This window comes from Monodon monoceros, unplaced genomic scaffold (assembly GCF_005190385.1).
Source record: "Monodon monoceros isolate NGI ecotype Baffin Bay Population unplaced genomic scaffold, NGI_Narwhal_1 Super_Scaffold_20, whole genome shotgun sequence".
Classification (NCBI taxonomy): Eukaryota; Metazoa; Chordata; class Mammalia; order Artiodactyla; family Monodontidae; genus Monodon; species Monodon monoceros.
In genome coordinates, this window is record NW_021703777.1 from 71,946,156 (window position 1) to 71,972,993 (window position 26,838).

Sequence of the window (26,838 nt, forward strand, 5' to 3'; positions counted from 1 at the left end):
GAAGCCACTGCAGTGAGAAGCCCACGCACTGCAACGAAGAGTAGCCCCTGCTCGCCACAGCTAGAGAAAGCCCACACACAGCAATGAAGACCCAACACAGCCAAAAATAAATAAAGGATATGTTGTATAACAAGGGGAATGTAGGCAATATTTTATAACTATAAATGGAATATAACCTTTAAAAATTATGAATCACTATATTGTACACCTGTACTTACATAATATTGTACAGCAAACTATACTTCAATTAAAAAAACCAAAATTACTTTCATTGCCAAAGATTAGTAACATTCTAAAGAATAAGCCAACTGGACATGATCTTTGATAAATCCAAGATGTCAGTTAATAGGGTTTATTGGAGAAACAAGAACCTCTTGAGTTGCACAACTCCAGGGGGGTGCTGTCCTCACATAGAATACAAAGTTGATGTTACCCCATGGGGTTACACATGGCTGAGGTCTCAGGGAGAGCAGTAGGGAAGATGCTGATACTAGAGGGAAACTTCTAGAAGCCAGGCCCTTCCCAGACATCTTCACTCTGTCTTTTTTTTTTTTGCGGTACTCGGGCCTCTCACTGTTGTGGCCTCTCCCATTGCGGAGCACAGGCTCCTGACGCACAGGCTCAGCGGCCATGGCTCACGGGCCTAGCCGCTCCGCGGCATGCGGGATCTTCCCGGACCGGGGCATGAACCCGCATCCCCTGCATCGGAAGGCGGACTCTCAACCACTGCGCCACCAGGGAAGCCCTGTGTTGTCCATTTTAACGTGCAACAATGAAGACGTGGGAGAGGGTAATTTCTTTGCCCAAAGTTACTGAGAGGCAGAGTGCAGGTCAAAGACATTTGATAAGCCCTGAAGTCTATAATATTGACTCCCAACCGAGGACAGCTACCTCTATTTCCCTAGTAATTAGCAGTGAGAATTTGGGCATGTAAACTAACTTGTGTTTCCTCAGTAAAACAAATTTCTCTGCACCTCCAGGGTTGCAATCTCCCACATACAACAGCCATTACATGACCCTCCATGGTGTGACATGCTAAGGTGTGTTAGTTTGTGAGCATTTTAATAATGCTTCTCATGCATAAAGTCTTACAGCTACATTTAGTGGTATAATTGTACTCCTGAGACCAAAAGCAGTATTTCCACCAGCTCTTATTAGCAGGAAGGAGGCTTGTTCTGTTTTTCCCCTAAGTCAATCTCCAAGGTGACTGCATGAAAGGCACACACCAAATTAGAACTGAAAATGCATCCCTCTGGCTTCAACTCCAAGCAGTTAGAATCACCTGAGTCACCATGTATTTAATTTTCTACATTAGAAGGAATAGCAGTGATCACTTTCCCCCTAGGAACCAAAATATCCTTCACTTCAAAGTTGGAATCAGAAGTATTATCACCATAGAATAATCAAGAGTTGAAAACTTTAAGGCAGCTGAAACCCAAGCTACCTGGGCTCCTGGCAACAGACAGGATAAAGCTCTTCTGTGAGGATCACACTAAGAGCAGGAGGTCTGGGGGTTTCTTCCCCACAGGGCTTAATGCCTGTAACTAGAGAGTAACTGTTATATTCAAGTATCAATTGTTGAGAACAAATGTCATTTAACATTTAATGCAAGCCTGTAAGTTACATATTAGTGTATCCTAATCTATAAAATAGTTAAGGTTTAACAAATGGCAAAGGCATTTTTTTTGAGGTTGATCAGAAACTTTTATTTGGTCCTTATCATTTATTAAGCAACCTACAAAATCATTTTCTCTCTCTCTACCGCGAGCAGCAGCAGCTGCACCCAGGCCAGACACGGAAGACACAAGTAGTGGAAGACCTTGCAGAGAAAAGCCAACAGGTGAGATCTCAGCTTATCCAGGCTTAGGTGAAGGCAGAACAGGAAAAGTGTGTAAGTCCAGTATTCCAAAGACTCTTCTTCAAAGCTGAGGCCTGCAGAGGGCCTAGCTGAAGGATGCAGGTACAGGCTCACAAAACTGCCCAGCTCAGCAATCAATCCAAAGTACCTTCCAGAAAAGCAAATTCATCCACAGCTTCTATTGCATTACCCACATCTCTCCTCTGAAGGGTTTTCCTCTTCCCTTCTTGAGCACAACAGTAGGCATCTTTTGCTATGGTTTCCACAAACAGTTCCACGGCTCGTGCCAAAATGAAGCTGGCTTCCTGTCCCGCGAGCATCACGTTGGGGTCCACCTTCACCAAGGCCTTCACTTGCACCAGAGGCAGCCTTGAGAGATGAGCCCCAGCCGCACTCGTCAGGGATTGGGGCTGTGGAGCTGCTGCATCCCCACCGTTGCCCTCCTCCTCCCAGGAAAGCCCCGTTTCCAGCCACCATTCAGGCCCCACTGACACTGATTTTTAAAAAACTAATTTCTGGAAGGTAAACTATCGCTTAAAAAAAAAAAAAAAAAGCAAAACCCACATTGGAGTATGTCAAAGGGACACAGGAGCCAACTGACATAGCTCTCAATGGCCAAAGCTAGAACAATTTGAACAAAATGTAGTACTAGATTATAACCCAGAGTATAAAATAGCCATGAGTTCATACTGATATAAATGAATAGGGGATAAGAGACATATATCCCTTGCAAAAGATTTCCAAATAATTTATATAGATACTCTACCTTCAAGAAGGTAGAGCTTAATTCAACCTACTCCTATAGGGTCAGCTGTGCATAGACTTCTTTCCAGTATATAATAGAGGGCTGTAGGGTGGGGAAAGTAGCTTTACTCAGAGAAACCTGACAAACGCCATCCAGCCAGGTGATCAAGGTTAACATTAACCGTAAGGAATGTTGACGCTATGTACCCTGATATGACGTGATGAGACCAGCACTTTACCTGTGGTTCACCTCCCCCAAAACTCGTAACACTTGTCTAATGAGAAAACATTAGGCAAATTCCGAGAGGGGCATCCTACAAAACACTTGATCAGTACTCCTTGAAGCTGTCAAAATCATCTAAAGAAAAGCCTGAGAAACTGTCACAGCCAAGAAGAGCCTAAAGTGTATTCTGGATGGGATTCTGCAAAAGAAAAAAGACATTAGGTAATAACCAAGGTAATGTGAATAAGGTATGGACTTTAGTCAATAGAATTGTCAATAATGGTTCATCAATTGTTACAAATGTATCATACTAATGTAAGATGTAATGGGGGAAACGAATGAAAGATATATGGGAACTCTAGTATCCTCTCAATTTTTCTGTAAATCTAAAATCATTCTTATAGCATAAGGAATATGGTCACTAATACTGCGATAATTTTGTAAGGGGACAGATGGTTACTAGCCTTATCGTGGTGATCATTTCATGATGTACTTAAATGTCGAATCACTATGTTGTACATCTGAAATTAATATTATCAACTATATTTCAATAAAAATAATTATTCCAAAATATATTTAATTTTTTTTAAGTCTACAGGTACACACAGTAACATAAATGTACAGAAAAAAGTGTAGAAACACACTAAACCGATAATATTTTTATGGTAATTTTCTTACCTGTACTTTATAAGTTCTTATATGGAAGATATATATGTAATTACTATGATAATTTGGGATATATTGGGACGGAAAAATGAAAACCAGTTTAGGCTCATCTCTTATCAGCAGAAAAATTTTATTCCTTTTAAGGACAAACCACATCCAAGGCCTTAGCTAACAGACACAAACCAAAGTAGCCATTAAAGCACTAGATATTGAGGTATAAGACATACAATGAGGGGAATGCTTTGCCATCAGAGGGTGACACCAAACTTGCTCGATGGAGCTCTGCTAGTGCGTGGGCGAAGTTGAGGGTAAGTGCGTATCTGTGGAACCGAAGGAGAACAGCTGTGCTCTACAAGTACTGAAGCATTTAGACCACATAGTTAGGGATATACTTTCACGATGAAGGGAAGGGGGGAGAAAGCGAAGTGCCCCCCCACGAGGCATTAGGCTGCCTTGCAGAGGGCCACGGCGGAGAAGCGGACCTCCCCTTGCTCACGCTCAGTGAATTCTCTGCAGACCTTGGCGGCATCCTGAGGAGGAGGAATGTCATGAATTAAGGTCTAAACAGCAACAGCTCAAAATGAAAGCTTCAAGGGGCAAGTATTAGTAAGGTCTATTAATGCCCAAAGGTCACCCTGACCCACTTTAAACCTCCCAATAAACTTGAAAACCAGGGCTTAAGGCAAGAGGAAAAAAATCAGGTGATGAGGGCTTCCCTGGTGGCGCAGTGGTTGAGAGTCCGCCTGCCGATGCAGGGGACACGACACGGGTTCGTGCCCCGGTCCGGGAAGATGCCCCGGTCCGGGAAGATCCCACATGCCGTGGAGCGGCTGGGCCCGTGAGCCATGGCTGCTGAGCCTGCGCATCCGGAGCCTGTGCTCCGCAACGCGAGAGGCCACAACAGTGAGGGGCCCGCATACCGCAAAAAAAAAAAAAAATCAGGTGATAGGAAAGACAAGGACCCACATCACAAATCCAGCTCCAGAAGCTTTGATTCCTTTATTCTTTCTACCAAATGCTCTGTGCTTCTGCCACGTTGTGCCTGGTTTTGACAAGAAAACTATACTCTTGGTGCTCTTTCCCTCAAATCCAAAGACAGAAAATTGATTTCTCTTCCATAAGGAAAAAGTTCTAACTCAGAAATTCCCAGAGTAAAGACAGATTGATTTCAAGTAAACATTTTACAAAACAGGCTTTAAGTTTAAATACCTGGTATTCCAAGTACAGATAAGTGATGGATTCCTACATATTTAGGGAATGACATGTGTTACTAATTCTAAGACCTAGATTACAAAGATTGGGAACAGAAAACTGACCCCAATATTACTTGAGAAATTCTGGGGTTTAAATGCCTTGGGATCAGAATATCAATCACTGTTCAATTTGTTAAAAGTCCAGTGCAAAGAAAGCCCCACCAACAATGTTAAATACGAGACCTTCAAGAGGACAGTGGACAGAGAACAGTCAGAACATCAGCTCCCAAGGCCTAAAAATCACCAACCTGATAATGAGTTGTGGTCCTGAAAAAGCATCAACCCCACCCTGGTTTTGTTTCTGCTTTGGAACCACTTAGAAAAACTGAAGAGGATCTAGAGTAACATCTACATTTTATTCTATCAGAATTTTTAATATATTGATATCCCAGACCTGCCTTCCCCAAAGCCACTTTCCTTTAGGACCCATGCTGTTGATTAACGTTTAAGGGTGTGCCTGTAAAGACAACAGCCATCTCCTACATAGACAATAAGCAGTGGCCTAACTCAAGTTTAGGATACTTGGGTTAAGTTTATGGACTTTCTCACCAATTTAAGAAGTTAATCCGGGGTATAGTTTAGACAACCTAAAACATCTCTAACCATATAGAATCAGCCTTACTTAGGATAAGAATTTCCACTAATTAAGATGCTATTTTCCACAGGGAGATCAGCTTGGTGCTTTGTGACTGCCTGGAGGGGTGGGATAAGGAGGGTGGGAGGGAGGGAGGGAAGAGGTATGGGAACATATGTATAACTGATTCACTCTGTTATAAAGCAGAAACTAACACACCATTGTAAAGCAATTATACTCCAATAAAGATGTAAAAAAAAAGATGCTATTTTCTAGTCAATTAATTTAAAATGTGATTCTGGTGTTTTTTTTTTTAAAACAAAAAAAGTTTTACCTTCCCCACACCTCATAAATTCTACTCACATAACAGTTTCAAGTGTCCTATGCAGAGCACATTTTATGGTACAGGCATACCTCATTTTATTTCACTTCACTTTATTGTGCTTTGCAGATACTGCAATTTTTTTTTTTTTTTTGGCAAATTGAAGGTTTGTGGCAATCCTGCATGGAGCAAGTCTATCAGCATCACTTTTCCAGCAGCATTGGCTCACTTCATGTCTGTGTCACATTTTGGTAATTCTCATAATACTCCAAACTTTTCATTATTATTGTATTTGTTATGGTGATCTGTGATCAGTGATCTTTGATGTTACTATTGCAAAAAGACTGACTCACTCAGATGATGGTTAGCATTGTTTTAACAATATTTTAAATTAAGATATGTACATTGGTTTTTTATACATAATGCTATTGCACACTTAACAGACTACAGTATAGTGTAAACATAACTTTTATATGCAGTAGGAAGCAAAAAAACTCAAAACTTCTCTTTATTGTGATATCTGCTTTACTGCAGTGGTCTGTAACTGAATCCACAATGTGAGGTGTGCCTGTATTAGGATAGTGTTTGATAGGAGTTGGTATGTACCTAGGAAGCTTTATTAGATGGACCAGAATCTTTCCTCCCAATAGGTCATACCCAGAAATTCTGCCCCTGTTCTTATTCTCTCCCATAAGTGAATCCTGACTCTCATGCAAATCCCCATTCTGTTTCTCTAGGTCTAGTTCTCATTCCGTATCACTGTTCTCATTTACCCCTGGTATATCCAAGAATTAGCTCTGACTGATCTCAGGTGTATATGACAGCAGGCTAGAGAAAGTGACTGTCCTTCCTAGGACTGCATAATTTGGTCCACTAGTACCTTGAGGTCATCAGGTCTATGATGTTCCAAAGACAGGTCTACTATAAAGGTAGTATTGTACAGTGGCTAAGAGCACAGACTCTAGAGACAGACTGTCTAGATTTGAACCATGATTCTGTAGTTTGCCATTGACCTTGGGCATCACTTACCTCTGCACCTCTGTTTCCTCATCTGTAAAATGTAATACTAACTACCTCAGAGCATCATTAAAAGGAGTCCATAAAAGAGGTAACTAACTTAGAACAGCATCTAGCATGGAGTCAGCAAACTGCAGCCTGTGGGCCAAATCCAACCTGCTGCCCGTTTTTGTTAATAAAGTTTTAATGGAACACAGCCATACACATTCATTTAGACACTGCCTATGGGGCTGCTTTGGAGCTGTCCCAGCAGAAATGAATACCTGCAACAGAGCCCATATGCTAATACAAAGCCTAAAATATTTCCTGGCTCTTCACAGAAAAAGTTTGCCACCCCCCGTCTACACACAAGAAGCACGCAAAGAAGTTTAGCTGTTATTACAGCAAATGAAGTAATTATACCTTAACATCATTTTAAATTTTATCACAATTAAGCCATTTTCCTTTCTAACAGCAAATTGACTAAACTCTAGAGATTCATTTTTTAGAGGGCAGAGGACTAGTCTACCAACTCGTGTTCAGAATTAAGAGATTTCTGCCGTCACTTTTACCAGGACAGTTACACAGTGACCCTGGATCTTAAAGTTCTGGTCAGGCATGTTTTGAATTTTCTTCCTTTGACCTGTTAACAGTGGACCGACCGTGTGGGAAGAAAACAATCACAGAGGTAACTGCCTAACCAGAATCCATAGTATGCTACCTACAAGACTGACCCAAATCCAGCAGTCAGAGAGGGATTAGGAAAGGCTTGGGTTGCTGTTCCATGAGTCTGAGTCATTGGCTATGATGCATTCTGACAAGAGGACAAGAGTCACCTTAACTCCACAAGGAAATAAACAATGGCTTTCAGGCTAAATCTAACTGTGGGCTAAAGACAGCACGCAATACAGATTAGGCAGGGCTGCTCTAAAGGATGCTGTTTAAAAACTATTTGCTAAAAAATAAAGCAAACAGAATTACTGAGATGATCTTTAAGCCCTGAAGACTGCTCTCATCCCAGATGACTGATGCTGTCTGTACCGAAAACGGTTTGCACTTTAGAACAGACAAACTGGCTAAAGAAATATGGGCCCTAGTGGAAATGGATTCCAAAGACTACCTGCAGCAGTGAGCCCTCTGAACTGGTGCCATGGTTCACCGGAAAAGGCATCCGTCCATCTGTAACGAAAAAGCCAGGCATGTCAGCTTTCTCTGCATTTTCTGTCTACTGTGCTTGTCCAGCTTAAAGGCAAGTTTTAGATTCTTCCAAATACCACTGCCACTCCCACAAAGGTTAGGCTGGTTATGAAGCAATAGGCTGGAAATGAGGTTCAAGTGTTCCTAGATATCCACCCCAGGCAATTCTAATCTAAAGCACCAAGACCACAAGACCACACAAGGCCAAACTAGCTACCCTACTAGAAGGGCTTGTGCCCATCTCTTGGGAAGGACCACAAAGCAAGTCAGAAGCAGTCTATGACGTACACAGAAGGTGGAGGGAAGAAAAAGGATCCTTGAGATTTCATTTGCCCCTCAATGACTGCTGAGCGGCCCCAAGTTTTCTATGCCCTTGCTTGCCATAGGTAGTATCTTGGCTTGAGATGACACAGCTGCAAGTCTTTCTCCATTAAAAGGAGATGACTCTTCTTAATACAGAGATGGACATGTCTGAATTCTTTTTACACAAACCAGGTTGTGTTTAGGCATTTACCTCCTTCCAAAAGTATTCCTTGCCTGGAAAGGATGGTGGTGGAGACCTTATACTGGTGATGCTATTATAGTGGAAGGTGGAAAGAGAAAATCTGAACGTGTATACTTTGAACTGGCTGATCAGTTCTCTTTACTGGTTTGTGACTAAAGCCATTCATCCCGCAGGCCAGGTTCCTGAGGGAGGTGCTCTGGGTATGATAAAGGGTTAAGTGCCCCCTTGAGAATACCTTGGTGTTCCGGCTTCATAAACGGATATACTAAGTGCCGCCATAAAGTCACACACCAGTACTGTAAGAGGAATTATGTCTGAGAGAATGCATGCATCTATGTTAGATTCCAAAACTGGAGTGAAACGTACCGAGTTCATAGAGGTGGCCATCCACGTTGTTAAACAGAATAAAATGAAAGTTCACTTTGTCATCTACCTGCAGAGAGTCAAGATATTTTTTCGAAAATGAGTATTTTTTTATTGTAGTATAAACTGCATTTAAAAATAAAGCTGAAAGAAAAAAGTTAAGATATAAATGACATAACATTGTGTAAGTTTAAGGTCTACAACCTGTTGATTTGATACACATATTTTGCAATATGATTATTTTATAAGCAGAACTTAATTTGTTAAAAATAAATTCTCTAAGTAAATATGCTTGAACCAACCTGCCTACATATTAAATGAGTATAGCGAATATTTATTTCTTATATACTAGGTACTATTCTAAGACCATTCAAGTAGATATACTGTAACTCTCAGAACTCTAACACTTGCTTTTTACTGAGGAGGAAATTAAGGCTTAGGGAGGATAAGTACTTCACCCAAGGTCAAGACCAGAATGTGACAGAGTCAACTGCAGTTATACAGACACTATCACTGACTTCAATCTAATCAACAGTTGACTTGAAGGCTGTGTTCAGATTAATGGTACATTTAAGTCATCTAGAAACTTTTAGTCCTTGTTGGTCCAGCTTGCTCTCCAACAGACTGTGAGAAGAGTATGTGAAATGTTCAGTTATTAAGATGGGTGCTACTCAATTAGACGCATTTGGATCTATATAAAACACTACCAGCCTGAATTTACTCAAGACTGTGTCAACTGCCAATCAGATATTTTGAAGAGCCTTTTCTATGAACAGGTCTGGTCAAGGCATTATTCTGGTAGAATTTTCTGGCATTCATCAGCCTTGGGTGGAAACATGTGCTGTGTTCCAGTAAGAGGTTCTTGCACATATTTCTGGGGAAACATGGGTGACACCTGGACAGCCTGGCTCTAACTTGTATTTACCCGACACTGGCCTTCCTGTGCCACGGCATCATGGGCTGCCTGGATGGCCTGCAGAAAACAGAGAATAGTTAGCACGAAAACCTCCAGAGTTATTGAAAATCGATGCTCTAGAAGTTCTCTTCCTACCTCATTCTTTTCAAAGCATTTTGCTCTGTCTTCAGGGGACAACTTCTCTGTTTCAGAAAGAAACTGTTTCAGAACTGACCCATCCTCTTTAAAAAAAAAAAAAGAGAGAAAAGAAAAAAAAAAGCATATGTTAGTACCGGTCTAATGCAAATGGTTGCAATTTATTGCTGACTTAAGCCACTGCAATAGTCTGTCACGATTGGAAACCTGACTTTTTACCATGGCCTCTGAGGATGTGGATGAGCGAGGTGCCTCTTCCCCAGCCTCTTTTTCCAACCACTCCCCTCTCACTGCATTCAAGCCAGAGAACTCTCAGTTCCTCCAGCATGCCAAGCTCTTCCTCACATCCTCCCTGTCCCCTGACCCCTCCCCACCTTCGACCTCACCCTCACCTCTCAGATCTCCTACCACCTCTGTTACAGCACTGATCCACTGGTAACATGTATTTGTGAGACTTTCAGTGCCATAAAGGCAGGAACTGTCTTGTCTATTGCTCTTATCTACAGCACTTAGCAATGCACAATTAATGTTTATTGCATACATGATGTAACAATAACATTCTCATCTATCAATATCAACAGTTCTCAAACCAAGACTTTTATTTCAGGGTAGAAAATGCAATCTTAGTAATATGGTTATCCAGAAAGACTTCAACTTACAGATCTTAAATAGAAATACAAAGACCCTAACAGTCTGGCCTAGAGACAGCTAACTAGCTGATGGTTGGCATAAGCATTTTGTCATCGCTCAGTGTTGATGAGTCTAGGACGCAAGAGCAACTTGTATTTCAAAAGACCTCAATCTGAACTTTCAGCTCTAAACTTAAACAAATGTGTTAAATGGGGACCACTGAAAATCTGGAAATTATAGGAATCCTCTCAACTTTATGAGGAGGGCTGTGACTCAGATTAAGCCGATGGCACCATCATGACCATGTTTATGGAAGAGTTACAGTATCTGTGACCTCAGGAACACAGTATTCTAAAAGAAGTGACACTTACTGCAGAAGAAATAAAAAGGATCAAACTACGACTTTTTAATGACTCACTCAAGTCAATATTTGAAAAAAGCAACTTCTAGAAGATCTGGACCTTTGTGGCCAGACAAGCCTTTTTTTTTTTTAATTTCAGAAGTATACCAGGAGTAGAATCTTGGCCACAATTCCCTTGTTTAAATTAAAAAAAAAAAAGTATTTGACCTGCTACAAGCAACAGCATGGACTGTTAGTTGAACTTACTCAATTCTCAGCCACCCCCATCCATTGTCTAAATCAGGAGTTGGCCGACTACTGCCACCTAATAAAGTTTTATTGGAACACAGCCACATCCACTGCTCTACATCTTGTCTATGGCTGCTCTTGCACTGCAAGGGCAGAGATTATATGGCCCTCAAAGCCTAAAAGATTTACTCTCTGGGCTTTTAAGAAAGTTTGCTGACCCTTGGCCAAAATGATACACAATGCCGTGTATTTTAACATATTTCAATGCTGTTACTTGCGCTTCTGACAACTTAAGGGCTGAGACTCATCTCTTCTCTATCCTCCATGGCATCCACTGGAGGCGAGCTTAAACTCCTGACCCAGCTTTGTTCACAGATGATCTCTCAAGGTGCCAGCCTGCGGCTATGCCTCCCTGCAGAGCCTCGCGCTGTGTCCTGCTGCTTTAGGCTGTTTTGGTTCTCCTGTTGCTTATGAGACACAGCACCATTAAAGAAAGGTCCTGAAGGTTGGCATTTTACGCCTTAACAGCATCTCTAATTCTTTAGAATTGTCAAGACCAGCAGGAGGATCTGCACATGAAGAGCCCAGGCGGAGAGGCAAGTACAAAACTGCACGGTCACCCGCCCCGCCTCTCCAGGTGGAGGAAACCACACTATGCTTCTTGGATGCGCTTCCCTTCCTCAAAAGGGAGGAACGATGAGAATTCACCCACTGATTCTATCTGCAGAAGTAGATTTTCAAAAAAATCTAAGGCAATGGCTTTGCCAAACAGAGGCTCGGGGGTGTTGGAAGGAAGCATTACAGTTAATTAAAGGTCAACCAGAGGATGACTGGCCTCAAAATCCACTCACCGAACTCCAGTTTGTCCTGATTATTGGCCACTGCATGAATGAGTCCGATGGTTCCACAGGAGTTGCCAATGGTCTGCTTCATGAAGTATACCTTAGGACTTACTTCTTGTCCCTTCAGCTCTTCAATCTGCTTTTTCCTGAAGTTCTCATGCTGTGAGTGCAAAAAAACCATTTTACATCTCAAAATGAAAATGCAAAGAACAGACAGCAGCACAGTGGGTTCTACCACCTAAATGGAAACAGAAGTGGGAAATGTGACCAGGAGCCTTGGATCTAGGTGCTGGCTGGTGCCCAGAGAATGGCCCGTCTGCCACCCACGCCCACGCCAGCCCGTGGGGTTCTGACACTCCACCCTGATGCTGCAGTGCAGTAGCGGCCTTGGATATTGCCCAAGACTTTGTCTAGACACCACTGCAACCTTTTAGCTTGAGATGGATGGCGTGCTGAAGTCAGAAAAACAGACAAGTTCGTTATTTTCTTCCTTTAACACTAACGACTTTCACACAGGCATTCCAATCAAGCGCTGGGCAGCTGAATGCCCAAGAACACCAGCTAGTTTATACCTCACTATTCTTTGAAGTTCTACTTCTATTCTGCCCAAATACATGTCTCTTCAAAAACAAAACAATACAAAACTTAACTAAAGAAAGGAGCAATTTAAAGAAATTAACTATTCCCTCATCCTTTTTTAGGAAGGAAAGACAACTGGTCTGGGGTGTTGAACTGTGATTTCACAAAACTTTCTCATCCTACAAGAGGAAGATGTAACTCTTGTTTGTCCTTGACAACTATACAATTTGAGGAGACTGGTTTCCTCAAAGCATTATCTCTTTGTACAGTAATATAGTGGGCTTGTCTGGCCCTTTCACTAACAAGTTCTAAAGACCTTAAAGGTATGACTGCTCAGTTAAAAGCAGGGTGCTGATGCTATAGAAACACTAATTTCTTACTACTGGTATAAACCGTACGGAACCCGAGAAGTACATATATTTCTAGTTCTAGCGGCCTTGCATTACTGTACACAGAACTGAAGTAAGCCTCGTCTGTGGTACCATCAGAGGAATAAGCTCTCTTGTCCCCCAAGATCAACTTAAACTCCAACTCGTAGGAAGTTCTAGCATCATGTATCTACCTACTGGATCCTTGAATTGAGCTACTCATTGACTGTTAAGGATTTTCACTTTTCTAAAAAAGGTTTTAATTTTTTTGTAATGGGATAGCGTCATCCTTTAGGGTTGTTTGAGCTCTTGCATGCAGACATTTCTGTAAGTATTTCATGATCCCTTAAAATGTGTTAAAAGTAGTCCATTTAGGATTTCATAATATTCTTAGACAAAATTAGATGCTTTCTAAATTAACATTAGTTTGTTTGGAACCTCGACTATGAACCTCGACTTTTCTTTGAATTTGCTTCAGTATTTAGCCCAATAGGTGTTTTGTGCCACGTAACAGGCATTCAGTAAATCTGATAGACAGAACTGGAGCGAAAAGACAAAGTATCGAGCTTTCAAACATAAAACGTCCTACCCAGAATGTTCTACTAACCAAGATCTGCTTGATCCAGCAAAATGAGAGCAGTGGGCTTTTGCAAGACAAACGCGCTGCACCACTGCCTCCCCAAGGCCTTGTCTTTGAGTGCTGCTGCTCAAAAACCTCCGAGTCATCATGGTTCCTCTAATAAGAAACCTCTGGGAGAGGCTCAAATGAGAGAGAGAACATTGCATTTGATTTGATCAGTAGGGAAGCTAATTTGACTTGCAATTATTTGGGAACTCCATTTTCACCTAAGTAAAGGCTTTGGCAATAACCAACATGTCAGTGGGACTATCCTAATAGCTTTAATGAGTGTTTTTAACCCACAATACTTAGCCCATTTACTAGGAGGAATGCCTGGAACTTCCCATAGGCCTTAGTTTATGCTGAGGATGCTTCTAGAACCCCCAGCATTAGGATGGTGCTTCAGTTTAGCTCACTCTGTTTGAAACGATGCCGTATATACTAATGTCCCAAGTTTCACTAAAGCAAAATTCAACCACTCCTCAATCAGGGGTCAAGTGGCAGCAATAGGAGATAGACAAAACCATGCTAATTAGTGGGATTCCACACATCCAAGACAACAATTACCCCAGCTAACTTTTTATATCTGATGCTCAGCCTTTGAGGTACATATATACTTACACACTTGCAGGCGGAAGACCATCTAAAGGGAAATGAAAAAGCATTCCCAAGACTGGTCTAGTGCCCACCTATTCACTTAACTACAAGGTCAGAGAGGAAAGAGGTTGAGAGGTAGAAGGAGGTTCTCACACAGGAACCACACACAAATGATTAAGCTTTAGAAAAACACACTGGAGAAACTAAAGACCAAGTGTGTACGTTGTAGGGAGTGGAGGGTTGGGAAGAAACCCCTGAACCCACTGAAGACCCAGGCAGCAGAGGTGGAAACTTAAAGAACCTATTGTTTTCTTGTGGTTTAGGCAAGCCCATCCCCCTCCATTTTACAGCAAGGTGGGAGTCTGAGAACCAAACAATAAAACGACACGTCACAGCCGTTAAAGGAGAACAACCAGCCAGCCATTATTCCTTGGCTCAAACTGCCAAAAAGCCTAGGTTCAAACTGCACTCATGAGTAGGGTGAACTGTCTTCCTGGATAATTGGGATGATGGAACTGAGATACTGCTTCTCCTCCAAATTCAAGGCAATACTGGATGGATGAGCGACCAGGCAATAAACTCTGTTACAACAGAAGCCCAGTGAGTAGGTACCATGAAAGTGGGAGTTCCTCCCTCCATCCGCCACAAGGAAGGGGCAGTGTGCCAGCTCTGGGCGCCCAAGCCAGGACGGGAGGAGAGCCTGCACCGTCCTCAACGCCTCACTCCGGTCTAGGGGCAGCGCGCGCAGCGCCTGCGCACCCCGGGCCCCACGCCCTACCTGGGCCGTGAGAGGAAAGAGCAGCAGCAGCGCGCAGGCAGGCGCCGGCACCGAGCCCAGAGACTCCTCTTCCAGTCCCAGCACGTCCTCGAAGCGCCACTGGCCCGCAACCCCCAGCCGGGCCAGCACCTGCGGGGAAAAAACATGGCGGCCAGGCGCGGAGACAGGCTAGTGGCGGGCACCTACCGGGAAGCGGGGGAGGCGGGGCGGGCTCTGCATCCTCGCACCTCTCCCCGGGCCTGGGAGGAGCCCGGCCCCGCCCCGCCCCCCACCCAGGCCGAGCGCAATGACACAGCACAAAGCGCGGCCCACACGTGGCTACCGCGACGCCCGGAGCTAGCATCTGGGCGTAGCCTCCTCCATCCCACCTCTGACCGGTTTCTCAGTCACCGCCGCCCCCGAGGCAGGGGCAGAGTGAGGGCACCCCGGCCGCGCCCCAGCCCCGCCGCCTCCGCAGCGCGCAGGGCGCCGCTCGGTCCCTGAGAAACAGCCGGAGCCGGTGGGCGCCTCCGCCTCAGTGCTCCCGGGGGAGGGAGACAGAGGCAACCCGAGACGTCACTCACTTTGTTCAGCATCTGGAAGGCAAATGCAAAGAAAAAAAAATGCAAAGATAAGAGCAGTCATTGATACCGCTAGCTGGTGAGGGCTGACCCTCGGCCCTGCGCTCCCCGAGTAAAAGTACACCTGATGCTCACCTCCGGGTTAATCTCCATCGGCTTCAGCTGCATCTTCGCGAACAACGGCAAGAAGCTCAACCCAGAGAAGAGGAAAAACAGAGAGCGGAGACGCCCAGGCTGCAGCTATAAAGCACCGGCCTGACGCACTTTGGATGCCTGCGCAGGGGGAGCAGAGGCAAAACCAAGCGAAGAGAAACGGTCAGTCGCAGCCAAATGGGCACGAACCCCCCCCCCTTGCGCAGCGCGGAGTGGTACGGCCAAGCCCCCAAACCTTGCAGTCTCACTTGCTGGTGAGATAATCTGGTGGTTGTGGAGATGGGTTTTGTTGGTGGGTGTTCCTTGAGCGTGTGGAGCAGTCCTTTTGATGGAGTCTGATTTTTTGTGAAGTTTCTGGAAACCCACACTTAAGACCATCCCAGTTACCTGAAAGCTTAGAGTCTCTGAAGCATTGAGAAAAAGCCCAAATTCAACAGGTATATATTTAATATGAATATAAATCTAGCAGCAGTTTGCATTTGACCTTAGATAATTCATCCTCCATGTTAAAGCAAACCAGCACCGAGGTTCGTTTTTAATTGACCGCCTAGAATAAAACATAGTCTGTAATATAGCACATATTGCATTAGTGATGCTGATGTAATGTGACTCCCAGGGAAGAATTGGTTGGTCTTGGGGAAGCGGTAGAGACCTGGGGGATGTGGCTGTAATACGACACACAGAGAAGGCAGGCTGTCGGAGACTTTAGGAAATATATCCAGGGAAAAAGACAGGTATAATTTCAAGATGAGAGGCTGTAAAAGGAAACGCACTTTTTTCAAGGAATGGGAGGCTTTGAAAAATAAAACATTAAGTTCACAATAGAATACTCCCAGTGAAGAAGAAAGGTAATGGCAACTTTAGAAACCACTGTTCTCTAATGATCTCAGGTAGGGTTTGGGTTTTTTTCTACCAGCATATTCAAAAGATGGAGACAAATAGCATATGCCTAAGAATGAATAAAAAGTGGAACAAAATCTGTAAGAATAGTGCAGGAAAACAAAACCTCAGAATGAAGTGGGGCTTGCTGAATCCTAAGAAAAGAAGAAGGTTGGGTATTTTTTACTTACGCTCAGAACAACATAATGATGATGGTGAAAGAATAGACTTACTGTTTAGGGGATCCAACATTAAAAGATGACATAGAGAAGGGAGGGGATCTGCTGTTTTTGAGTTATTACCTCTACTGTGGATCAGATTTTTTGCATGTCATCTCACAACCCTTAGAGAAGCCAATGAAGAAACTCTTCATAGTGCAGTTTTACAGCTCAGAATCTGTGGCTTAGAGAGGTTAATTTGCTTTAAGGTCACAACTGACCTTCCACTTCTATTTTCTTCCCATTTTTACCATCAGAAAAATGACCTTCACACAGAACATGAGAGAGGAAAAGACATTAGTAAGGAGAACTTAATGGATGAATTTTGTGGTATGTAAATTATGCCTCACTAAAGTTGTTTCTTTAAAAATAGAAGACTTGGGCTTCCCTGGTGGCGCAGTGGTTGAGAATATGCCTGCTAATGCAGGGGACACGGGTTCGAGCCCTGGTCTGGGAAGATCCCACATGCCGCGGAGCAACTAGGCCCGTGAGCCACAACTACTGAGCCTGCGCATTTGGAGCCTGTGCTCTGCAAAAAGAGGCCGCGATAACAAGAAGCCGGCGCACCGCGATGAAGAGTGGCCCCGGCGTGCCGCAACTAGAGAAAGCCCTTGCACAGAAACAAAGACCCAACACAGCCAAAAAATAAATTAATTAATTTAAAAAAAAATCCAAAGCATTGCTCTCTGAAAAAAAAAGAAAATAGAAGACTTGAAAGTCTTGACAAGTGAATAGTAGTACAAGAATACCTGGCTATGTTGAATGAGTTCTTACCTTTAAGACTGAGACAAATTACATCCTAATTTACTTCATTTTTTCAACAAATACCGATTAAGCACCTACTGTGTAATGGGAATACAAAGGTGAACAAAGTAACTTCTGTCATTGAGCTCTTATCAGTAATAAGAGTGGTGTGAGAGGGAGTAGAGTTCGGGAACGCTTAGCGTAGAGAATCGGAAGGACTTCCTGAAGGAAGTGACATTTAATATAAGGCTTGATGGACCTGTAGAAGTTAGCAGTTTACAGTTATTGCCAAAATAAATAGTAAAAGAAATAATGATAACTAACATAACATTGTAGATCAACTATACTTCAATAAAATTTTTTAAAAAGAAGTAATGAGGGACTTCCCTGGTGGCACAGTGGTTAGGAATCCACCTGCCAATGTAGGGGACACAGGTTCCAGCCCTGGTCTGGGAAGATCCCACATGCCACGGAGCAACTAAGCCCATGCGCCACAACTACTGCGCCTGCACTCTAGAGCCCATGAGACACAACTACTGAGCCCACATGCCACAACTACTGAAGCCTGCATGCCTAGAGCCCATGCTCCGCAACAAGAGAAGCCACCACAATGAGAAGCCTGCGTACTGCAACGAAGAGTAGCCCCCGCTCGCCACAACTAGAGAAAGCCCGTGCGTAGCCACAAAGACCCAACATGGCCAAAGATTAATTAATTAAAAAAGAAGTAATGATAACACTTTCAGAAATCTTTGTTAAAGGTAGTCACTCATTCACTCAACTAATATATATATATTGAGGGCCTACTATGTGCCAGGAAGCATCAGAGCAATGAATAAAACAGCTCCCTGCTTACAAAAAGATGCCAGAGACTAGACATGAACAAACTGTATCCTGATCTTTTTTAAATTTTATTTATTTATTTTTTTGCGGTACGTGGGCCTCTCACTGTTGTGGCCTCTCCCGTTGCGGAGCACAGGCTCAGCGGCCATGGCTCACGGACTTAGCCGCTCCGCGGCATGTGGGATCTTCCCGGACTGGGGCATGAACCTGTGGCCCCTGCATCGGCAGGCGGACTCTCAACCACTGCGCCACCAGGGAAGCCCTGATCTTTTTTTTAAAAAAGAGGGGAGAGCCAGGGGAGAATGTATCACTGAAACTGTAGACCAGGAGATTCGATATCAATCATTAGCCAAATTCTAGGACTCATAAGTAGTGAATTCTTTGAAAAAATAGAACGCTTGCATTTTGAAGAAGTTATGTCTGCCAACACTTATCTCCTTTTCTTTTGGGCTTACTAGCTAGATGGACTGGTAGAACACTTCTCATTGTTTTCTTTCTTCATGCTGCCTGGGTTGACATCAATTGATATTAAAGTTGAGGTGGTTTTATAGCTTATTTAAGTTACTCTACCTTTATAAAAGAAGTGCTGCTGAATGAAGTAATCTCAACCTGTAGCTACCCAACAATGGTTCTAATCCTGTCTTGTGCAGTTTTATTGGAGCAGAGAGAGAGGGAGAGAGCACATGCAAGCGAGAATAAGCAAACTAAATGGCAGAGTCATGAGATTCAGAAAAATGAGTTAAAAATTAAATGATGAAATTTAATAGAGATTTTGGTGATAGTTGTACACCCCTATGAATATACCAAAAAACTTTAAATGCGTGAATGTTAGTAGCAAAGGTGTTAAAAATTCAGTAGGGATATGTATGAAGCTCTGCACTCAATTGTAGTACAGTTGGTCTTTATAGTCACTTTTTTCTTGATTCTGTGGTTGTAAAGGTATGTAATAATGTGGAAAATATCAAGTGAAAAACAAGTCCACAACATTTTGTTTATAAACATTAAAAATGAATACACAAAGATCAGAAGGAAAACCATTTTTTAAAAAATCAAATACACAGGGTAAATATGGAGTAGACCTGTTAGAGGTGGAAAAACAAAATCAATGAGTGGATAAGTTGTCCTTCATAAATAAAGATGCCATTTCTGATTCACCAGGAATAGGGTTTTTATCATAAGTGGTTTTTTTGTTTTGTTTTTTAGCAGTAAAATTTGGGATTGACCCTTTAGAAACCAACCTTTTTTAAATTCTGATAATTAATAAGACAGATATATTCAAACGTCCTTGGTAGAACAGTCCTACAGTATATGGGAGTCAATCCTGAAGGCTCAGCCCACAAAGTTTTTTCTCTAGCACTCCCAGTGGTTTTGTAAGCACCTAATTCCCTGTATTAAATTCCATTCTACTTAAAATGCCTAAAGTAGTTGTGGACTCCTGCATTGCTATACTGCAGGCATACCAGTAGAAGTACATGAGATGATTTTAGGTGAATCACAAACATGTAATAGTTATTTGTTTTAATGCACATCATAAAAGCTGTGTGTTCTTGTACGTGTGTATAATTAAAACAAGTTTGTGATTTCACAGCTGTTAAATCTTTGGGCAGGTCTAACATATACTAAGCAAATAGTATTATTGGTCTATAAGGATATTGCAAAAAAAATAGGAGTCATTCATAAATCTCAAAGATAGGAAACCTCTAATGACAAAAGACTGTTACTAGTTGAAGGGGTAGAGTATACAGTGTCTTTGTGAAGACAGGCGACTCAAGCACTGAAGCAGTGCTCCCCAAATATTTTGAGAAGTGGGTATTTCTGCCTGAAATCAGAAGTTACCCAAGGAGGGAGATGAGGACGGAAAGAGCACTAGCCTTTTTTGTTATACAAAGGACATTGTATTTGTCATCCCCATTGAATCCTCAGACAAATCCTCTGATATTCATACTTCTACCTTGATTTTGCGGGTAAGTAAACTGAGGCCTCAGAGAGACTGTTTAAATTGCTAAAGTCACACAGCTACTAAGTGTCTGAGTCTGGGTTTCAACCCAAGTTTATTTGATTCAAAAACTTGTGCATGTTCAACTGTCCTGCCTACTTCCATCTAAGGGCCAGACTTACCGCCTTAGTCATAGTAAGTCATAATAAGTATGAAGATCAACCTCTGAGAAAAAGGACCTTAAATGACTTCCCCAGTGTCCAGGGCCAGAGCAGGTCACCCAACTCTGATAAGCGTGGCTCACTTTGAGGTCTGAGAGTCTAGTTTGAATTTATAATTAGCACATAAATTATCGACAGAGTACTTCCTCAACATTTAAAAAAATTACTTGGCAATTCTCCTGTCAATAAAGTTTCCCCAGAAGCAAGGTTCTGACATCCAGATATTTTAAAGTTAAAAATAACACAATAAAAAATTACATATAATGCAGAGAAATTACCGCACTTAGTTCCCATGGTAAAGTCAGTTTTCTTACTGTTTCCTAAAAGTGGTTCATTAACTGGGTGTCTACAAATATGTCGGAAGGAAGAAAGATAAATGTGAGAGAGGAGAGTGCATGTCCTCATTGATTTATACCTTACTTCATATAGTCATGTATTTATTCAACACATATTTTTGAGCACCTACTATGTGTCAGACACTATACTACGCTTACCTGGGTTGGGGGTGAGGTTAGCAGATGACAGCTATAAGGCATAGACCATGTTTCCTGGGCTTTTAAATGTCGTCAATTTTAAGATAAATGATCAATTTAAGAGCTTCTTTTGTGGGGGCAAGGGAGCAGATCCTGTGCATCAAATGTATTTATCAGTTGTAAGGCATCTCTCTTTTCAAAAATGTTTAAATGTGAAAAACAGGTGCATCTTAGACACAAGGAAACACTGGTTCTGTTTTTTATCAAGCTCTTCACAGTCAACTCATGTTCAGGACAGCTAGCAGCATGCACTGTCCACAGTGAAAAATAAATGCCTTATGTTTCTAAGGTATAGAGAAAGGGCTTGAGGACATAGGAGAAATATGACACAGCTGGCAACTGGTAGCAGATAATGAGAGGTGTTCTCAGGACAGGTGAAATAGAGATCCTGCCCTACTGTCCCTGAGTTACTATTTCTTGTGGAGCTGTGAAATTGGAAATCAGAGGGCTTTGGTGGACCCAGATCAGCCATCCAAAATGTGAACACAGGCAGTTTAATTAACTTCTTTACATCCCAGTTTCCTCAACAGTGAAATGAGTGTTACAGGAACACTACAATTTCTCCCAATTCTAGCATCCCAAGGACCTTAAGCAGCAGAAAATAAAAGATATATAGACCAAATCATATAAAAATTTGGGTTACGTCTACTTTCATCTCTAATTCCTTAATTTTAGCCATTAGCCCTATTTGATGTAACTAGGATATAATAAACAAGATTTATCAGTTAAAATTGGTTTCTGAAGTGTGCTTCTGAGCTGTTTGTTACATATATCCTTTTACCAGGAGATTAGTATATGAGGAATATGATAAGCAGAAAAAATTTAAATCTATAAACATACCAGGAAATGTCTTCTCGAGAACACTGCTGAGTTCTAAGACCTAACCAAGCATTTTTCCAGAATCCTTTGAGTAAATAGATCAATTTATAGATGTCTAGTGTCTTGGTCTTACCTGGACATTTAGCTTCAGTGGCCTAAGAACATGAAGCAATTAAAAAAATAAACTCAACCCATACATAAATTCACTACCCTAAGAAATTTACCTTTTCATTTCTCCACATATTCCTTCTAGTACTTGGCCATCTGTATAGCAAACCCTGTTGCTATCAACATTTATTATCCTCTTCCTTCTAACTTGGCTGCCCACTGTTCCAGTCCCAACTCCGTACTGCTTTCTTAGATCCCAGCTCAAGTCTATTTTCTTTTGGGGGATCGTTGAGGGCGAGGAGGAGGAAGGGAGGTTGTCACTGGAGAACTCCTTTGCTTCTTGTGAGACAGACAGCATTTCAAACAGTGTGTCCTATGCACTGTATTAGTAGACCTTCCATGGAAGAGCCCCTTAGAGCACTGGGTCAGCCATGCCAGAAGCAGATACCCTGGTTTTTTCTTTTTTCTTTTATATTGGAGTATAGTTGATATACAATGTTGTGTTAGTTTCCAGTATACAGCAAAGTGATTCAGTTATACATACACATATATCTATTCTTTTTCAGATTCTTTTCCCGTTTAGGTTATTACAGAATATTGAGTAGAGTTCCCTGTGCTATAGAGTAGGTCCTTGTTGATTATCTATTTTATATATAGTAGTGTTTATACGTTAATACCAAACTCCTAATTTATACCTCCTCCAACCTTTCCCCTTTGGTAACCATAAGTTTGTTTTCTAAGTCTGTGAGTCTGTTTTTGTTTTGTAAATTAGTTCATTTGTATCATTTTTTTAGACTCCACATATAAATGGTATCATATGATATTTGTCTTTCTCTATCTGACTTCACTAAGTATGATAATCTCTAGGTCCATCCATGTTGCTGCAAATGGCATTATTTCATTCTTTTTATGGCTGAGTGATATTCCATTGTATATATGTACCACATCTTCTTTATCCATTCATCTGTCAATGGATGTTTAGTTTGCTTCCACGTCTTGGCTATTGTAAATAGTGCTGCTACGAACATTGGGGTGTATGTATCTTTCCAAAGTATGGTCTTCTCCAGATATATGCCCAGGAATGGGATTGCTAGATCATATGGTAGCTCTATTTATAAGTTTTAAAAAAATATTCTATTTGTTTGTTTATTTGGCTGTGTTGGGTCTTAGTTGCTGCACGTGGGATCTTTCATTGTAGCCCGCAGGCTCTTCCTTGCAGCATGCAGCCTTCTCTAGTTGCAGCGCGTGGGCTCTCCAGTTGTGGCACACGGGCTCCAGAGCACATGGGCTCAGTAGTTGTAGCGCACAGGCTCTCTAGTTGCAGCACGCACCAATTTACATTGGTGGTTGCACCAATTTACATTCCCACCAGCAGTGTAGGAGGGTTCCCTTTTTTCTACACCCTCTCCAGCATTTCTTGTTTGTAGACTTTTTGATGATGGCTATTCTAACTGGTGTGAGGTGATACCTCATTGTAGCTTTGATTTGCATTTCTCTAATAATTAGTAATATTGAGCAGCTCTTCATGTGCTTTTTGGCCATTTGTATGTCTTTTTTGGAGAAATGTCTGTTTAGATCTTCTGCCTATTTTTTGATTGGGTTCTTTGTTTTCTGATATTGAGCTGCATGAGCTGTTTGTATATTTTGGAGATGAATCCCTTGTCGGTCAGATCATTAGCAAATATTTTCTCCCATTCTATGGGTTGTCTTTTCGTTTTGTGGATGGTTTCCTTTGCTGTGCAAAACCTTTTAAGTTTAATTAGGTCCCGTTTGTTTGTTTTTGTTTTTATTTTCATTACTCTAGGAGATGGATCCAAAAAGATAATTGCTGTGATTTATGTCAAAAAGTGTTCTACCCGTGTTTTCATCTAAGGGTTTTATAGTATCTGGTCTTACATTTAGGTCTTTAATCCATTTTGAGTTTATACCCTGTTTGTTTCTTTTTATCAGCTACCAAACTTTCACCAGCAGCCCACTACTCCTTAAAAACTGCCCTTGTGAAAACTGACTAGAACGGAGCCTTATGCCTATCTCAGTAAGAGGACCTCAATCATTTAAGCAGAGTGGGCAGTACATTGTATCTCAGAAAGGGCAAATTAAAGAAACACAATGTATCCCTAAAAGGAAAAAGAAATCCATGCTTAGATATAAGTAGTGAAACTGCAGAACACCAAGAACAAAGAAAGATTTTAGAATCAGCCACAAAGAAAGCATAAATGAAAATGACATCAGTCTCCTCAGTAGCAACCAAGGAAGCCAGGAGACAATGGAATAATACCTCCAATGTGTTGAGAGAAAATAACTGTCATCCTTGAATTTCGTATTCAGCAAAACTATCTTTCAAAAACAAAGGTGAAAAAAATTTACATATAAACATAAGCTGAGTTTACTACTTAGAGAGTTGTACAAAAGTAACTTCTAAAAGATGTAATTAAAGAAGAAAAAATGATTAAAATAATATTCAATGGGGCTTCCCTGGTGGCACAGTGGTTGAGAGTCCGCCTGCTGATGCAGGGGATACGGGTTCGTGCCCCGGTCCGGGAAGATCCCACGTGCCGCAGAGCGGCTGGGCCCGTGAGCCATGGCCGCTGAGCCTGCGCGTCCGGAGCCTGTGCTCCGCAACGGGAGAGGCCACAACAGTGAGAGGCCCGCGTACGGGAAAAAAAAAAAAAGATAATAATAATATTCAGTGGAAGCATATATGTAAATCCAAATAAATAGAATAGTGCTAAAATACGATTTTGCATAATAATATATATGATGTGAGGAAGTGCAAGGAGAGTGAATATATTCACAGTTTCTTTATTGTTCTGGCAGAGGTTAAGAAATTATTTAACTTTAGGCTTTGTTAAGTTGTCTCAAGGGCAATTGATAAAGAAAAGGAAAAAACATGTAAATCCAAACAATTAGAGCTAAATAGGAGAAGGGAAGAAACACAATCAAACCCCCACAAAAGGCAAGATAAGAGGGAAAAAAAGCATAGAAAATCCAGGACAAATAGGGATAATAAGGTAAGAGAGAGAAAAGTAGAAAAAAGTCCAAATTTAAAAGTCATATTAAATATAAATGGACTAAACTTACGTTTTATCAAATTAGATTCTTTAAATCTAGAGATGTGCTATTTTTAAGAGACATGCCTAAGGCATAAGGATATGGCAAGATCAAAAGTAAAAGGAAGGGGAAAAGTTTTCCAGCAAAATTATTAACCAAGGAAACCTAGTGTAACTATATTAATATCCACAGAATGGATTGTTAAGCAAAAGCATGATTAGAGATAAGGGTATCATTATGATTATTTAATTCATCAGGAAGATACAACCACTCTAAAGTTGCATGCTCCTAATAAAGTAGCCTCAAATGTGTAAAACAAAATTTGAGGGCTTCCCTGGTGGTGCAGTGGTTGAGAGTCTGCCTGCCGATGCAGGGGACACGGGTTCGTGCCCCGGTCCGGGAAGATCCCACATGCCGCGGAGCGGCTGGGCCCGTGAGCCATGGCCGCTGAGCCTGTGCATCTGGAGCCTGTGCTCTGCAACGGGAGAGGCCACAACAGTGAGAGGCCCACGTACCGCAAAAAAAAAAAAAAAATTTGATAGGACTGCAGGGGAGAATGGATAAATCCACCATTACCATGTACCCACCTTTCTTAATTATTTATAAGTCAAACTGACAATATAGTGAAGAGTATGGTACCTGGTTAAAACCTATGTGTGGTTTTTTTCAGGTCTGATCACAGGCAGTTACAAAAGTTTTACCTGGCAGGCCTCTTGGGGAAGAGGCCTACATCAGATTTGGGGTACAGCCAATGCATTGCAGCCTCTGAGAGGACTTGCAGGCAAGGACTCAGGCCCCTCTGGCCAATCATGCTCTTTGGCATACTTGCATTCCTACTCCCAGAACCTTTATTTCTAAGCTTTTATCTAAGCCTTGGGCAGATCTCTTCTTCAGGTGCCTGGGCTGAGGCCTCCTTATGGGGAGCAGAGGGGAACCGTCAAAGGCACCTTTGCCCAGGCTTACTCAGTACTTTTCCACGCCTCATCCTTCCCCCCCTGCCCTCAGCCCAGACCCCAGGGGCCATAAAACTATTGGTGTCTTTTGTTCCGGGGCTCCCTCAACAGTGAGATGATCCCCACATCACTGATCCAGCTGACCTGGACCAGTATGTACTTCCCTGGGGGAAAGCGGAACAGAAGGAGTCTGCACTTTCTGCAGTTTAGCTACTTGCTTGTTCCAAAGCAGTAAGTGGTTAAGCCCTTTCATTTTTGGCTTGTTTTCATCAGCTACTCTGACACCTGGCAGCTCACTCTCTCTCTCTCTCTCTGTCTCTCTGTCTCTCTCTCTCTCTCTGTCTCCCCCAGCTCAGCTGGCTGAGCTTCTGACATATAGATTAAAAAACAAAACTGAATACCACAATAAAACAGTCTTAATCTAATGGTCGTATATAAAACTCTGTACCCAACAATTTTAAAATGTGCATTCTTCTCAAGCATTCATGGAGCATTTATAAACACTGATTAAGTGCCTAGTCATGAAGCATGACTCAACACATCTTATAGAATTAGTATTATGCAGATGACATTTTCTAATTGCAATGCAGTTAATTCAAGTACCAATAATAAAATGACAAGTGAGACTTTGAAAATTAACTTTGGAAATTAAATGCATGCTCTTTAGTAAATCATGGGTCAAAGCCATAATTGAAAGTTGAAAATATTTAGAACTAAGCAATAATAAACGTTTAAATATCAAAATGTATGAGATGCAATGAAAGTAATATTTGAGGGAAATTCGTCACATTAAATGCTTCTTTTAGAAAAGAAGAAATGTGGAAAATTAGTGAGCTAAGCATCCAACCTAAAAGGTTAGCAAAAGAATAACAAAATAACCGCAAGGCAAGTAGAAGAAAGTAGATAATAAGGAGCAGAAATAGATGATGTAGTAAAATACAGTAGAGATGACCAACAAACAGAAGTTTGAAAACAAAAGATTAATAAAATAGACAATCATCTGGCAGGATTTATGGGGGGGCAAAGAGATAATGCACAAATAGATAATATTAAGGATGTAAAATGAGAA

At 41.8% G+C, this 26,838-nt stretch overlaps 1 protein-coding gene across 1 annotated transcript; it reads right to left on the reverse strand.

Moving 5' to 3' along the window:
* Window positions 1-3,602: 3,602 nt before the first annotated feature.
* Window positions 3,603-15,804, reverse strand: UCHL1 (ubiquitin C-terminal hydrolase L1). The gene is made up of 9 exons (XM_029235401.1): window positions 15,450-15,804; window positions 15,318-15,329; window positions 14,755-14,883; window positions 11,823-11,973; window positions 9,753-9,838; window positions 9,627-9,674; window positions 8,705-8,771; window positions 7,757-7,815; window positions 3,603-4,021 (listed from the first exon to the last, which is right to left on the reverse strand). Exons 1-9 carry the CDS (start codon window positions 15,480-15,482, stop codon window positions 3,935-3,937), a joined length of 672 nt encoding a protein of 223 aa, XP_029091234.1. The 5' UTR covers window positions 15,483-15,804; the 3' UTR covers window positions 3,603-3,934.
* Window positions 15,805-26,838: the final 11,034 nt, after the last annotated feature.

Bases quoted from the DNA above. Each gene is read 5' to 3' on its own strand.
- UCHL1 (XM_029235401.1), bottom strand. From the start codon at position 15,482: ATGCAGCTGAAGCCGATGGAGATTAACCCGGAG. The intron at 11,974-14,754 runs GTAGGGCGTGGG...TTGCACTCACAG, and splicing joins TCTTTCCTCTCACGGCCCAG to CATGAGAACTTCAGGAAAAA. The intron at 4,022-7,756 runs GTAGTCTTTGGA...CCTCCTCCTCAG, and splicing joins CAGAGGGCTCACTGCTGCAG to GATGCCGCCAAGGTCTGCAG.